This window comes from Opisthocomus hoazin, chromosome 8, assembly GCF_030867145.1.
Source record: "Opisthocomus hoazin isolate bOpiHoa1 chromosome 8, bOpiHoa1.hap1, whole genome shotgun sequence".
NCBI classification, from domain to species: Eukaryota; Metazoa; Chordata; class Aves; order Opisthocomiformes; family Opisthocomidae; genus Opisthocomus; species Opisthocomus hoazin.
Window position 1 is genome coordinate 9,313,158 of NC_134421.1, and position 16,869 is coordinate 9,330,026.

General features: G+C 39.2%; 1 protein-coding gene across 2 annotated transcripts in view; it reads left to right on the forward strand.

Annotated features, from left to right (window-relative positions):
• The window catches only part of BRAF (B-Raf proto-oncogene, serine/threonine kinase), an 81,353-nt gene that overhangs the window by 48,905 nt on the left and 15,579 nt on the right, over positions 1-16,869 (forward strand). Inside the window, exons 7-13 of one of the 2 annotated variants that reach the window (XM_075429017.1) lie at positions 207-326; positions 8,638-8,797; positions 10,383-10,419; positions 11,869-11,988; positions 14,688-14,824; positions 15,528-15,645; positions 16,357-16,441. In XM_075429017.1, the coding sequence (XP_075285132.1) occupies positions 207-326; positions 8,638-8,797; positions 10,383-10,419; positions 11,869-11,988; positions 14,688-14,824; positions 15,528-15,645; positions 16,357-16,441 (777 nt within the window). The remainder of the gene's footprint in view (positions 1-206; positions 327-8,637; positions 8,798-10,382; positions 10,420-11,868; positions 11,989-14,687; positions 14,825-15,527; positions 15,646-16,356; positions 16,442-16,869) is intronic. The other variant, XM_075429016.1, reaches the window with a different exon arrangement.

The window sequence follows — 16,869 nt, forward strand, 5'->3', positions numbered from 1 at the left end:
AAGGTATGTTTAAGGCATGATCTTTTGATCCTAGTATTTTTAACAAATCTTCCAGATTAACGTGTTACTGTAGTCTTTATTTTAATATTTAGAATTTGATCGGTGAGGGTTGGTGGGCATTTTTTTCCCAATCTTTGGGTGTTATATTGTGAAGCTTCTGGGTTTTGCACAAGTTAGGTGGTTTTTGTTTTGTTCTTGCCTCACAGTTTGCTGTTTGTCTCCAAGTTCTTTGAACATCACCCAATACCGCAGGAGGAGGCCTCCTTAGGAGAGACCACCCCAGCATCTGGATCGTACCCCTCAGTGCCCCCCTCAGATTCTGTTGGGTAGGACCTTATTCCTGCTGTTTAATAACATAACATTTCAGTACTGTATGCTTAGAAACATGCAGAATACAGCTTTGCAACTCTCTCTACGTTTTTGTAATCTGGCTTGTCGTGCAGATATATCCATCTGTGCTTATCTTCACAGAAGTGAATGTCTTCATTCACATGAATGACATAAACTAGTGATGAACCTAAGTTAAGCATGTGCATAAGTGTCTGTAGAACTGGGGGCCTTACCTGTTAAACTGATTTCTTCTGCATGGTAGCTTAGACCTGGTCTAAACTGGAAAGATTTTATACTTAAAATTCATACAAACCAAAACGATATCCTCACAAACTCTTTTAGTTTGTATAATCAAACTACAGTTTATTTGCCTTGAAGGGACATACCTCTGTTTCAGAACAAGCCGTGCCACTATAACATTGGGGTGAACAGGTGTCAGTTCCAGGTTCATAATACAGCTTTGGTAGCTTTTCTTCATACATATGACTTTACTATCCTCCAGACCAGCTGTCTTCCTCCTATTTAGATGTTGGGATATACCAATAGCATCTCTTTGCTGCAGATATGAGTTTTATAAAATTAGACTTCTAAAACTGACCAGAGCCTCCATCCCCTGTATTTCCAACAAAGATTCTGGACCCTCTCTTTGTGAAGGGAGTAGTGATCATGTTTAGATTATGTTCCCAGTAGCTAAGAGACCACTGCTACCACCCAGGACTAGATAGTTGAACAAATCTCCAGGAAAGAGTAACTCAAGGATGTGTATCAATGTCAAGAAATCTGATGCAGACTTACTAACACCAAATACAAAAGCCTTCAGAAAAACATTCCTAGGACATCTGTGCTGCATGGAGATAAACTGAATTTGGCAGAGAGGCTGTCTTGAAATAGTGGGCATTGTGCCGAAACTAAAGCAGAAACACAGCTGGAAGTTACACAGGCACCTATGGACTCTTAACTAGAAGAGAAATTCCATGGACAGCCAAGACTATGTTATGAAAGATGAAATGTGATGCCTCCCAGGAAAACAGATTGACAGTCCTGCAGAGGGAAACTCATGTGGTAAGTACAAAGAGAGATAATGTTCTTATTTGTACTATTTTGTGCCGTTTCAAGTAAATCTGGAAGTGTCACTTCCAGGTAGTTGATGTTGCCTTTATGTCCTGTGGATGTTAGCACAGCAGATGGTGGGCGAGGCTGGTGCTTTGGTTCTCTAAGCTAGGCAGGTTCTGCCTTTCTTACGGTATAGCTGAAATTATAACCAGGCTAGAACTATTAATCTGTGAAGAAGCTTGTTCATACCAACTGTGTTAAATGCCTGTGGATGCCAAAGGCACTATGTAGCCCCAGTCATAACGCTGGTATACACTAAATTTTCCTACTTTTCATTTGCCTCTGCCTCACATTTGTGCTTTCTTACCAGCTTATGAGGATACAAGAGGATGGATTATCTTAATTGATACGTGCACTACTTCAGGCAGTCTTCATTTTGTGAAGCAAAAACTGAAACCAAAGCTGGTTAATGCCTTAAAGTTTTTAACTTCACATATGTAAAAATGTTAAAATTTTTATATACTTGCCAGTTGAGGTTAAGGAGCTTTTCATGAGTGTTGCATCTGTAAATGCAGGAGCTGTAGAAGGTTCCTAGCTTTCTGCTTTTTGCTTTTTTGCTGTTCTGTACACTTCATTGTTAAATGAAAAAGGCATATATCATGCCTTCAAAATTGTGTTTATTTTTAGAAAGATTTATGGTTATCAACTGATGTTCCTAAGTAGTTCCTTTTCCCCAAGCATCTGTTTGCAGTATTTCCTTTCCAGAAGCAGTTCAGATGCTGTTGTATGAGCATATAGCACTGTCCGTACCTTTCTCTAGTTATCCTTTTGCCTTTCTTTAATAATACTTCTCTGCTTTTTCAAGACATAGTTGTGGAAATATTAATTTATCTTGATTTTTTTTTTTTTTTAGAGTAAAATTAAATGCTGGCCTTTTCTGTAAAAACATATACTTACCCATGGTTTTGTTAAAGGGTAGTGCTACAAAGTAGGACATCGTCTCAACTGGAGTAAGAAAAAGTAGTCTGACATTTGAGGTTAACTTGTCTGGGAAGAGAGGAAGGGACTGAAATTTGAGAGTTGGGCAGTGGGATTGAAAATATGATGAACTAGTGCTTTATTAATGCTTACTAGTTTAATAACTGTTGCTTTGATTTCTCTGTTCTCCTAGCATCTTGCATGGCACAACCCACAGAGGAAGGGATGTTACTAATCGTTTGGTAAACCTGAGGAAAGAGAAGGCAAACATCTGTCTTCATCTTTAGCCTTGTGAAGGGATTCCAGCAGCAGGCAAAGTGCCCAAAGAAAGGAAGAGTTTGTGTTGCAAGACAAACTCAAGAGCAAAGGCGCGTGTGACGTGCTGAGAAATTGTCAAGGGATCAAATGGAGAAGTTGGAAAGAGAAAGGAATATAAAGGAAAAGACCGTTGGACACGATACGAAAGCTGCTGAACATGCTGGAGAACTTTGTTTCACCATGCTCCTGTGTAACGTCCTAAAGCAGTCCAGTCCTGTAGCCTTTTATTCTTCCAGCTGTAAGCCGTAAGCAGTCCCTCCAGACCTTCCACCACAAGATCAGGGAGCACATATGGTCCCACTTGCACGTTTCTCAACGCCCTATAAAAATGTGTCCAGCCTCCACATTAGGTCTTTTGTCCCATTTTAGTTCTTTCAGTTTGCACTATCCTGTTGTGCCAAAGCAGTCAGTTATAGTCTGCACTTAACTGGAAAGAATTGTTGAAAGTGCAGGTCTTCCTAATAATAGCCATTTGTAATAAAATTGAAGTAGACAAACTGTATATAATATATTGTATTCATTTCATTCTTTGCACTATCTTAAAGTTTCTTCTGTATCTTTGCTCATAAAATACAAGCACAGAATTTCTGTGAACCCAGTTCTCTGGATCTTACGGTGAGGGGTGATACTAGCTATTTGAAATATTACAAAGTTGTCTTTTTCAGCTTCCATCTATTCTCTCAGATGTTGTGACGTTGGGCAGAATCCAGCAAGTTCAGGAAGAAAGGGGGACTGTCTGGTGCACCATTCGTGGAAGCTTGCCAGTCCCTGCCTTAGAGCCGGCTCCAGCCTGCGACTGAACACCTCTGCTTTCCTTTCCGCCTTCCCAATGTTAGCTGATCAGTCTGCCTCAGCTAAAGATGTTTAAATGTCTAGAAAAGCTTCTGAAAAGTCAAGGAAGCAAAGACACAGTCTTACAATATTTTAGTACTACAACACCGTTTAGATCCCCACGTGTGTAAGTGAGCAAAAGCTTTTTGTTTTATTGCGTAAAACAGTGATGAACTTCTCCCCTAAAAATTCGGGCACCGGCCCTTTTCCAGACCACTCAATGTAAATGTTAGCAGACTTCCTACAATATGCAACCTGATACACATTCTTGCTGAGCAGAAAAGACAGACCTGGTATCAGAATCCTCAGAAAAGTCATTTTTAGTTTGTACAGCAGGTGGGGGAAACCTCTTGCTTCCCAAAACTTTATTTGCAAAGACATGCTGGTGAACTGAAACCTGGTTTGGAGGACTGATGACAGCTGTGTGCGTTCTCTTGGTAGTCCCTGGTATATAAAGCTATCGGAAATTTTAGGAAAGCATTGCTAAGCTTTGATCTGGGCCCAAAGGCCAGTATAAACACACACCGCTGTGATCATCCTGGCAGTTGTTTTTCACCTACAAGTCAACATGGACGAAAACAAGTTATCATTGAGTAGGAAAATGCACTAATCCATGTGAAGTTGTGACTGTTGCAGATCTGTCCAACGATGCTTTTAGTCTGACTTCACAGGATGCAGTAAGAGTGATTCTTCTCTAGCTTACACTTACGAACTTGTGCTGCTATCCTTTTCTCAAACCAGTGTTTGATTTGGGGTTATTGACTATTTCCAGGCTGCAGAGGTGGGGAAAGAAAAAAAAAAAATTACTTTGTTTTCTGGCAGTATCTATGGAGTACCACAGTAATTAAATTAGAACCTGTCTGGCCTCCCAAAATTTACAGTTTACCTGCTTGCCAGCATAGCTGAAATACCATTATATTCCAGATCCTTAGCAGGCCTTAGAAACAGCTTATAAATGGCAGTGCACTGTGTTTTTCATTAACAGCAGTAACAAAACCCAAACCCAATTGTACTGTAGTGTAAACAAACAAGAAAAAAAGCCTTTGTATGCATTTTAGCTTGCAGTAGGTTTGTCGTGGGTATGAGTATGCAATCTACCAGGTGAGCAGTGTGTACTACACTGAACCCCGTGGCTACACAGAGATGCACTTCTTCAGGCTGGGAGAGGGAGAAGAAAAATCTCAGTCCGGTAGAGACGCTGTCATTTTAAAAGCGAAGTGGCACACACCCTAGAACTGAAGCTAGGTGAATGTGAATTTTCAGTATTTACCTAACTACAGCAAAATAAAAATCCAAGCAAAAATCTTGAAGCCCAATCAAACCTCTTTTAAGAAAAATCTTTCCTGAGTAGACCAGCTCTTAATTATGTGAAACATCACATTGTAAGTTAAAGGAAGCTGAGGAAAATCTGTATTAAATTTTTTTTCTGGTATGATACAAGGTAGTTCACTTTACATTGCAAGTTCTAAGATCTGGTGGAGGTACTGTATATGATTTTATAGAATTTTTTGTTTATATAGAACATAGCATGTGTGGGCACTTTTCTGAGTTACCTTCCTCTTTCCTGTGGACCCAGTTTTGTAGGACAGTAAATCTGTGGACATGTTGGCACTTGCTGCGACTGACAAAGGGTAAAAATCTACATCTGTCTGCAATTACTTGTGTCCTGACAAAACCTCTTTCTGTTTTGTCTGGATGAAAAGGGAGGGAACAGTGTGCTTGTCCCAAATACATGGTCCAAGAAAAAAGCATGTTCTGTCATACCGCCAAGAAAGGTTATAACGTACTAAATCGAGATTTGACAACTCTGTCAGCTTCTTGCCTGGGAAGCTGAGAATCGTTTGTTAATGCCCATGTCTGAGAGTCTGGGAGAAGGTGTGCAAGATGAGGTGGTATAACCCCTCTAATACGTCAGGATATTGACCTTCTTTTTTGTAGAAGTTCTCCTCTAGCTAGCAGGTTTGCAGTTAACTGCTCGCAAAGGCCACAGGAGGCCACAGCAACAGAAACTCAGATCCTCATTTTCAAACTGCTTCTCCTGCAGACCCCAGCCTGCTGTACGTGTATGCCACAGTAAATATTAGTTCTTTGCAGCAGCTGTGTTCTGGTTTTGGGTATGTTTTGGCAATAAGTTTTGTGGTACTATGTTTGCACAGCCTACCAAACTAGTTTTGTAACTCACCTGGAATAGACAACGTCACCTTTTCCAAATGATGGCAGCTGGTCCTTTTTGCTCCAGTGTACCTTCTACCCTCCTGGAGTAATTAAAATTTAGGAATACTATAAGAACAGGCTTTTGGTAGCTAAGAAGGTTGCTGCGTTCTCTGTGGTGGCGTGTTTTCTCTAGATCAAGATCTTGATGCAGATCAAGATACAGCTTTTGCTGCACACAGGCAGAGGCTGGTGGTTCTCTTCTGAGCTTGCGATCTCAGTAGGCCATCCTGGCTAGCAAGCTCCTTGTGCCTTTCTCTTCACTAGTTATCATTTTCAAGCAAAATTCCCATTTAGAAAAAATAACCTTTTTGTAAGTGTCCCAAGGTCCCCCGTTAATGAAACCCTGATTGTATAGATGGAGCACACAGCTAACTGCTTATGAGATTTGCATCTCTGGATTCTTTGGTGTCTAAAGCCCGGAGATCCTCCCAATAATAGTTTTGAGACCCCAAGAAAGAGAGTTCTTTATCAGCCTGTAATTGTCTTCTAAAGATCTGAACTTCTCCCAGTTGGAATTTAATGAGTAGAAAAAGCTGTTTCAAATTGTTTTCAAGTGTGGTATGACACAGCATGCTGTCTGTGCTAGCAACATGATGGGCATGATGACCTGTGACCAGAAATACAGAAGTATTTGCAGATTCCCTTAGCAGATGACCATTTATGACTCAAAGGAGGATGTAATTGAAACAATATTTCTGCAATTTGGTTTTCTCTCCCGTGGCTTACTCATGATCACAAAGTCTGATGGCTTCTGTTCTTGTGTGGCAGAGCTCAAATGCTGTCTCACAGTCACTCCCAGTGCAATGATCTGATGTTTATTATTGAACGTTTTCCTTAATTTCATTATTACTGAGAACTCTCAGGAAATTTGAGCAGGAGTTAGCTATCCTAACAAAGACAGTGCTGGCCTGGCTGAGACACTTTAAGCTTTTTTTCTGAAACCTCTCTGTGCAGCATCTGACACACTTGCCTTAACATGAAAGTACAGTGCCTTAGAATGTCAGCCAAGCCCTGCACTTCTGTCTGCAGCGTGCCATCTCCTGATGTGCGTTCTAGTTGCATGATTTCCTTGCAAAAACATTCAGGAGTTCAAAACTTCCTCATCTACAATAGAAAAGATTTCACCCAAAGGCACTTGTTAGCAGTGAATGAAAACTTTAGCTTATGTATATGTACATCAACTGCAGTTAAAAAATGTTTCTGAAATTCTGAGCATCTTCTGAAATGCTGGGCTGTTCGAGTCCCATTCTTGGAGATTTGTCTATTTGCAGTTTCAGTTCACTGCTTCCCAGTATCTTCCCAATATTTATAATCTGTCATGTGACAATAGGTAACTATTTTTTTAAAAAGTTAAGCAGGGTTAAACCCTTACCTATTCTTCCCCTGCCCCACTTCCCAAACATAATCTAAATATTTTACTACAAGACTCACTAGACTGTTATTTGAATTAGTTCACAAGTGCTCTGTTTTGCCATGCTCAATGGTGAGACTGTTGGCCAGGAAGGAAAAAAAATGACAGGTACGTAGGGTACCGATGGCACTGAGTTGAGGGAGCAGTGCCAAACTGTATAAACTTTTCAATGAAAGGGAAGGCAGCAGCCTTTAAAGCAGACTCGTTTCTGAAAAAAAGTCAAGAGATCCCGTTGAAAGTGTTAGTTACCCCTAAAGATCTTTGGAGAGGCCAAGGAGCGTTGGCTTGCAGGAGGCGGCACCAGGGCCTGCTGCTCGATGTGCTGCTGTATGGTTTATTTCTGAAGCTTCTCCCTGTGGGCATTGCCTTTGTGGGCATGGTAACTAACCTGTGAGTAACTGAATGGCTGGAGGACTCTACGCCTCTCGAAGGAGTTGTGTTTTCTGTAAGTTCCAAAAACCTTGTTGTCAGATATCATGTATATTTTGACATAAAGTTTTCTTTAGCAAAGGTGGCAAATGTTTCACATTGACCTTTTGCTTTATAACCATTAAATTGAATCGTTAGACTCAACGGTGACTGACCTTGACTTGAATAAGAGATAAATGCCAATTTATTGTACTTTAACAAAGTAAATGGATAACCAAAGAAGTGACATTCCGCCTTCTTACAAACGAAAAAGCAAGTGTTTAGATGTTTTGTCTTTCAAATACATGATTTCATGATACCATAAATTGAAGACTTGATCTACATTTCTGACTGGCAGTATTTGCATTTCTTCAGAAAGCTTGTCTGTATAGTCTGAACGCTTACCTTTCAAGTCAAATCTGTTGCATTGCCTGAATGTAGCACTGTAAATAACATTTGAAATGTTGCACTCTTCAAAGCTATTTCTTAAAGGTTGAGGTTAAGAGGCGATATGTTTATTTTTAGATCAGTAATTCATATTACATTAGCCATAATAACAATCAACTATGTTGAGTGACTGGTATGTAATTTTCTTTCAGTCTTTCTTCATTGAACAATAATCCCATCCATACAATTTGTTTTGTGACATCTTCTGACTGTAATATTGATGTGAGATGTTAAGCAGTTTTAATTCTCAGTGGGTTGCCGTTACACAGAGTGTATTGCATTAACTCTGAAGTGAGGAAACTGCAGAGTACCTTGCTATCTGCAATGTGTGTTGGGCTACATACATGAATTTTTCAGATCAGCATTTATTATTACTAGTTTGGTATGGTATGTTAGGGGTTTTTGTTTTCTTTTAACTCAGAACACTTCACAGCCATGTAATTAGGTAGTTTGTGCAGGAGAGAGTTGTTGCAATTGATCATAGGGGAGTAGAGATCGTTCATTATAAATCGTTTTTATTCAGGCTTTTAGATCATTTTTTTAATGTATGTATTATTATAGTTGACGAGGACTTACCACACCCACTATGCAGTATTTGAAGCCGTCTGTAGACCTAAATCCTCTTTTTCCTTGACTTTGTTTCTCAGACCACCAATTCTCCCTAGTCCTTCTCCTTCAAAATCCATTCCAATCCCACAGCCCCTCCGACCAGCAGATGAAGACCATCGGAATCAATTTGGGCAACGCGACCGATCCTCTTCAGCTCCCAATGTTCACATCAATACAATCGAGCCAGTCAATATTGATGTAAGTATTAATAACATGTGGATCAATAATAGTAGATTTGATGTTTCCCTTATGAATATGAGTGCATTAAATTTGCCATATGTACACACAACTGCTGTCTTTCTAAGCTGATCCTTGATGGTCTGTCAGGAACTTCATAGATCCCACGTGAGACATTTTTACTTTTGAGAGCTGTAAGAACGTGAATAACCCATTCTCCAAAAGCAGAAACTGCCTTTTGACAGTCCTGTCCTTTCGTTTTCAAAGTAACATTCTACCACAAACCACTGGTCTTTTTTTGGTGTTAGTCCCAATGTTCGTGCTGCTAACTGTACCGCAGCGTTAAGAATATGAAAGCCAGTAACCACTCTTGCAAGCCATTATATGTCTTTATATGCAAGATAGGGATTTTTAGTGTTTGTAATTCAAGTAAAATTCTGGCATTGAGGAAAACTAAATTATTGCAGTAAGCCGAGGTCAGACGTACTGAATATTCCTTATGAATATTATTTATTGTTCTGAGCATTCTTTTGGAGTGTTCAGAAACTGCTACACTTGTTTTTTACATTTTTGAAATTTCTGGATGCTGAATCATAAATAATAATGATGGTTGATATTAGGTGTAAGGCCAGCTAGGACCTTTCAAAGTGTTGGTCACAACAACCTCTTTCTAATTTTGCTGGTGTACGCAGCTTCTGTTTTACCCTTGGGACTGCTCTCTAAAAATTAATCATTTGTCAGGTGAGCACTCTTGAAGTCTGCCTGGACACTGAGGCTCAAATTCGGTTTTGCATGTGAGTTGAGTGAAAGGTGAAATGTTAGTTGAGTATTAAAGAGTGTGGCCACGTAGACATTTGCATGTGATGTACGGCAGTGGTGCAACTGAGAGGCAGGACCTGTGCTTTCGGCAGCAGTGTAGGGGAGTAAGGAATAAAATCAGAAACAGAAAAGTAAACTTGATGGTGAAAATGGACCTACAGAGGGAGAAAGTGCTAGAATTTTCTAATTTTTTTCCATTTAGAAAATCCGTAGTGTAGTTTGCATGTAGTCTGGAGATGTTGTAAAAGGTACTTTCAGTCCGCAGTGCACTGCAGGTGGAGGAAACCTTTTGCAATCAGTCATTTCTGAGAAGAGCAGAGTGTGCCTGGCTATGCAAATGAGGTGCTTTGTTATAAGAAAAAAACGAAGCAGAACTCATTTGACTGATGTACCTCAGTGCAGGAAATTGGTGTCCCGGCTTTCTGATGACAGTTCAAATAATTTGTGCCACAGACACTGTAACTAGAACGTTTGGTTCGATATTTCTTCATGCATTTTGGCCAACTGCATGTTTAAATCAATATTTTCCTGTCAGCATCTGTTTTGGGTGGCGTATATTTCACTTTACTACTGAGAGGTGCTGCTTTAAAGCAACTAATTTTGAAAAATTTGGTATTTGTTATAAACAGTTCTTTGGAGTCCCTGCTATTAGTAAGCCAGGATTGGAGACAACTTTTATTTCACGGACAACACATGAGTTATGGTTTCTTAATCTGATCCATCTCAATTGATTCTGGAATGTAAATGATAATACCTAAACTAAACACAATTTTTTTTTTATTTGTAGGACTTGATTAGAGACCAGGGTTTACGAGGAGAGGGAGGTAAGCAGTGTTTAAACTAGCTACTGTGCTGTATTTAATTACACAACTGCTCTGGCCCTTCCCTTTGTTCTACTTCCTTCTACAAAACACAGGCACAAAGGAAAATACGACTAGAACAAAAAATGAATTTGCATTTGCTTGTCCATGAACTTAATATTTGTCTGACAAAGTTTTGAGTCATTTGCCGGTCATTCTGGGAGTGGGGGAGACGGAAGGAGAAAAAGTTTTGAAGTGGTATCTAGTTTTTTAGTTTTAAAATTATCTTGCACTGTCACTTTTTTTGCTCTCGCACGCACACACTTCTCCTCTCACATGGCTGCACACAGATACCCTACGACTTCCTAACTCTCTCTCAAAGATTTTTATGCCTGTTGTTACCTTTCCACCCATGGAAACAATGGGGGTTTTCATTGAAAGTCATCAACATGGTAGATGGACCTTCCATAGGAACTGCCACATCCTAAAGCGACATGAAATACTCCGGTTCTTCTCCCCCCCTGCCCCTGCTGAAGATGCTGCTTTGCTGTACTGCATGCCTGTGCTACTCTTGGAACCAGGTTGTTAGGACCTTATGCTAAAGCCAAGTCTTGTGATGTTTCCTTCAGTAAAGCATAGCCCTAATTCACAGTTTAGTCCGAACTAGTGCCAGAAGGTTTATTTTTCTTCAGGTTATGCACGGGCCTGTTAAGTCCCTTCTCCGAGTGGTTGTCAGGGTCCAGAGAGGGCTTCTTATGTGCTGTGTTTATTCCTATGAATACAATAATAATGTAGAAATAAAGAAATAGTAAGTAGGGCACTCATATGACAGTTATTCCAACTCCAGATCGTTAACAGTCGTCTCCTACTAATTATAACTTGCTTCAGTCGCAAGTGAAGTCTGAATTACCTTAGTGCACTCTATCCTGATCTCCAGGGTTTTGTACTGTGGGCTATCACTGACTTTGTTTCTCCCATCCAAATCCAAATTTATTTCTAGCATCCAAATCTGGTAGTTGGTAGGATCATACCTACCTACTGCATTGTGTTTGATGGAGCTGTTTTTTCTCAATAGAAAATAGAAAATGCCAGCAATAGACTGCTTTTTAAAAAGAATTTTCATTTAATCCTGCAAGCCTACTAATGTAAAGTTGCCAGTTTTAGTTATATTCGTATGTGTTGATAGATGTGGCTCTCCACAGTTCTGCCCATTTTGTCCAGCATTTAAATGTTGTGCTATCATGTTGGTTTTAACTTTTGATCATAAACTGTCTGCTTGGCATCTGAAAACAATTGGCTATTCCCAGTCCTGAAACACTGTTATTAGTAATTAACTTTTTTTTTTTCCTTCAAAGTACAGAAGCAATCTATGAATAGGAGTCAAAGCATCCTAGTTAATTCCCATGACTTCTTTCATTTCTTCTATGTGTCTGTCTTTCTGTCTCTGCCTGCCCGTCTCTTTCTCTCTAACAGCCCCTTTGAACCAGCTGATGCGCTGTCTTCGGAAATACCAATCCCGGACTCCCAGTCCCCTCCTTCATTCTGTCCCCAGTGAAATAGTGTTTGATTTTGAGCCTGGCCCAGTGTTCAGAGGTAGTTGGGCTCTTCTTTCTTGTTTTCACCCAAACAAAATAAGTAAAACCACAGATGCTGTTTGTGCCTCACCCTCACACCGTGTGTATGTAAGTGTGTGAGTTTATCAAAACACCTCTGTTTTTTGCTTGGCCTGGCTGGAATGCTTTGAATGTGCTTTTCACACATACTCACTTTCACCTTTACACGCTTGAAAATGACTATGAATTAAGTCTGACTTAAATCTTCAAAAGCAAGGAATTTCATAGTTGAGGTTTTTATGTGGACCTTAAAATAATTTTTCTAAACAAGGGTCTTGGATTGCATTGCAGTGATTTTAAAGACAAAGTGATGTCCTTAACTTAGAATTTCCTTGATTGTTCAGTTTAAGTCAGTTCAGTGCTTGAACAGTTTTCTATATTTCATATTCTTTGTTTTGAAAAGTAATCTAGGAAATCAAACATGAATTACAAACATTTCCATTGATATCTTGTTAGGTCTCAAGCTTTCCAAGTAATGCGTCATGTCGACTTTCAACAAATACTTCCTTTTGAGAACGTGCTGTTGAGACCACATTGGGGCCCTAGATGATTTAGACCATGTAGTTTTTATTTAGTTAGTAAATTTCCAGTGAAACAGTATTTGATTGTGTCCTGTCATGTAAAATAAGACTCTTCCACTTTCACGTCATTGACTCTGGGGGTAATTCAGGCCTAAAGCTGTCAATGGATCTGTTGTACTGCACAAAACCCCAAAAAACTCTGTGGGATTTCATAAGCTGGAGAAACCAACTATTGACTAGTAGCATGAAATGCAAATATTTGTGTCTGTATGTATATGTGTAGAAAAGGGTAGTTCAGTGCACGTAGTGTGGTTTTCAAATGCTACCATCTTGGCTGTTTCAAAGGCTTTTGTTTCAGAATTTATCAAGAGCAGTTCACCTTACAAACTGGTAAAGTTCTTCCAGAAGTCTTTGTAAGACAACAGATGTTCCCAACAAGCAGACTGGCTACAGAATGGAATGTGTTACGTATGTGTTTCAGAGTCCGAGCCTAATGCCTTAAGTCCAACATTATCTGAAGTATTCAACTCTAATAACTTGGAGAACAGGCCATCTGGTATTATTATGAACAGATTAACTATGATGTTCTACCATGTGCTGTCAGCATTTTTTGTGAACGGTGAATATTGTGCTAGTGTTACCATATCATGGTATTGAAATTTAAGGAGGAGACTTTAGTTACCTCTAAAGACAATGCATTCTCGTAGGGCTTTGCTATTACAGAGAAAGTGCAACCCAGTAAAATTCTGGAAATTGCTCATGTTCTGGGAACATCTTACATTTAATTCCATATACATGTGATTTCAGACAAACAATAATACAAATATATGACAGTATAGTGACCATAACATGAATGTGACCAAAAGTCCATCCTTCAGGTCACTGGCTTCCAGCTGCTGGTAAATGGCGTTAGGATGCTCAATATGCATCACTATTGTTGCTTTAGCATGTGGGGCAAAGTTTATGAGTGCTGCGTCCCATTTTTGATGTGTTGATGTGTCATTATTTTGTGCTTCCACTTCTAAATATGTGGATTTTAGCTCATTGAAGGCACACAGTGATGGATATACTTAGTCTGATAAATGAGCACACGATGAGTGGCTGACCTTGAGCAACACTTTTAAAAGTCACAAAGTCAATTTTTGAACTCAAGGTGGCATTAGGAGACCCTTTTTCAATAAGAAGGGGGCTTCTGAAGGAATATGAGGATGAGTATTGTCTTCTGCCACTTCCCAGAGCGCTGATGGAAGAGAAAGCATTGGAATGTTGGAGGTCTTGTGCAATGACATACATTGTTTAGCAGAGCAGCGTGAATTTAATTAACAGTTGACCCTATTTTATGTCCTTTGCATTGGGAGGGTCAACATAACCTTGTTACAAATAATTACAGTGTATTTTAAAAAGCAGTGTCTAGTTGACATGCTCTATTTGTAAAGAGCCATTGCGGCTCTGAAACACAGCTCTGTTAGTGACATTTTCCTGCGTAGATTTGTTTAGATAACATATAGGCTACAGATGTACTGTTCTTTTTGTATTTAATAGAATATGCTTCAAATAGCTAACTGAAGTACTTGTTCTTTTTTAATCCTTTCTACAGTATCATATTTACTTTTAAATAAGAGCTCTCTGCTAACAGATAACTTTAAAACAGCCAAATGGTTTTCAGGTGGCACTTGGAGACTCAACTAGAAAACATTTCAATTTTTTTACATTTAGTCTATTTTGATTCTAAAGTACAGTATTTCAGCTATTTATTGGGTCCCTAAAAAGTTCCCTATAAGAAATCTGAGAGGTAGCTGCTGCTAACTAAAACGTTACTACTTTTCTTCTCAAAGAAGCTGGTGGAATTAAAAAATACACTGAAAATTTTTTTTTTTCTATTTAAAGAGACATTGTCCTTCTGATAATTCATGAACAAGAGACTGGGGACTACCTGGTATACAGGGATGTTTGCTATAGGCTTGTCCCTTCCTGAAATCTAAGACTTGAACACCAGTCTAATATCAGGACAATATTCCTAGTAAATGTTTGTTACCTCTTAACATTTACATTGATGTTTGGAGATACTGCATCTTAAACACAATTCGTGCACCTAATATCAATACATTCTTATAAGCTGGCTTCTTATAGATAAAATTATCCTGTTTCTGAAATGTAGGTTCAACTGCAGGTTTGTCTGCAACACCTCCCGCTTCTTTGCCTGGGTCGCTCACCAATGTGAAAGCGTTACAGAAATCACCAGGACCCCAACGGGAAAGGAAATCATCCTCATCCTCAGAAGACAGAAATAGAATGGTAAGGGAGAGAGCAGTTCTTTTCATTCGTAGTATGATATTTTCATAGTATAGAAATACTACACAACCATGCTCCTCTCGCTTTTCTTTCATCAAAGCCTGCTGAATTATTTTGAAGATGGGTATGGTAATGATCAAGGACTTTAAATCAATAAATAGTGGAATTTTGAAATTGTGGGACTGATAGGTCAATCATTTAAATCATTGACTATACTCACTTTTACTCCACTGCACCCAAATTTCTTGGGGTGCTTAATATTATAATGCCAGTTTCCCTTCAAATAACAGCTTAACTTTTCCCACTATGGTTGATGAACCTTGGAAGTTCTCTAGTGATTCTCAAATGTAACAATACGTAAAAACTTCTGCATTTTTTTTAATTCACATTTAGCATTATGATTGAGTAAGAATTTAAAAATAAATGAGACTTCCTTTATGGTAAGAGTTTCTTAATATTTACTGGTTGTAAGAGTGCCGGAAACCTGTGGCAAATATTTTGTGCCAAGAAATGTATAGTAGTGTGTTAGCATAACTGTGAGCTGAGGTTTTGTGTGTGGCTGGCTTGAAAAGTCAAATGCAGTATCTGAAAAAGAAAGTTCTTTTAGTACTTCAGTGATAAGAAATGCTGATAACAAAGAAGCTGTTTTCACAGACATTAATGCACTTGCTTTCTTCCTTTTTATTGTTTGTGCACATATGTAAAGAAAACCCTTGGTCGACGGGATTCAAGTGATGATTGGGAGATACCAGATGGACAGATCACAGTTGGACAAAGGATAGGATCTGGATCATTTGGAACAGTCTACAAAGGAAAGTGGCATGGTATGTGGCTGTCATGGCAAGCAGTTACTCTTAAGCAAGTGACATTAACTGCTTGGGGCCACCCAGTTGGAAAGCAGCTTCACAGAACAGCAGCTGGGGGTCCTGGTGGACACCAAGCTGAACATGAGCCAGCAGTGTGCCCACGCTGCAAAGAAGGCTACTGATAATCCTGGGCTGCATTAGGCAAAGCATTGCCAGCAGGTCTGGAGAGGTGATCCTTCCCCTCAGTATTGGTGAGGCCACACCTGGAGTGCTGCATCCAGTTCTGGGCTCCTCAGTACAAGAGACACATGGACATACCAGGGAGAGTCCACTGAAGAGCCATAAAGATGATTTTTAACTTAAGTAGCGTGCTAAATAGGTAATGTTAGAACATCAGACTGTTGAGAAACTCAACTCTCGCATGTTCTTCTGAATTAAGCAATTATTAGGGTAAAGATAAAACATAGTTACTAGAAAGGCTGAAGTATTCATCTTGGTGAATGAGGATTTCTAATGTGTATTTGGAAAGCTTTGTCTTGGCTAGGATTTCTCAGAGTAAAATAAGAATAGTGTTTATACGTTTTGCAGAATATTTACTTATTTTAATATTGTGGTTTATTTCACGAAAGTTAGAAAGTAGAGTATTTCAATATTTCTGTTGCTCTGTATAGCATTTTCTCAATAAGGAATATGTATCAATGGCACTTATTAAAAATTGCTATTTTAAAGGTGATGTGGCAGTGAAAATGTTGAATGTTACAGCACCTACACCTCAACAGTTACAGGCTTTCAAAAATGAAGTAGGAGTGCTCAGGTAAGAATATTTTTGATGGCATAAAATAATGTATGTAGATTAATGCTTCATTAATAATTGAATTTAAGTCTTTCATTACAACATATTGGTCTTATTCCTCCGTGATGATACTTCGGGCAGAAAATACAACTTGCCATTTTAAGATATTTCTCTGTATCCACTGCTCGTTCTTCCTTGCCCCGCACGTGTGTGTTTGTACACCTATGTTGTGAATATATGTATGTCCAAACACTCAAGACAGGACTGGTTTTTGCTATTGTACTACCCTCAAGGCACAGTCAAGCCCAAGTGTGAACTGTAGGCCTTTCTTTCATCTCATCCACGTTTTGAGATTGAAGGGAAACATGACTAATTGGTGAGTCTGAGCTACAGCAATGCCTGTATTATCCGTTGCTCAGTAGTTTCTGTTCAGTAGCATTGACTTCTCT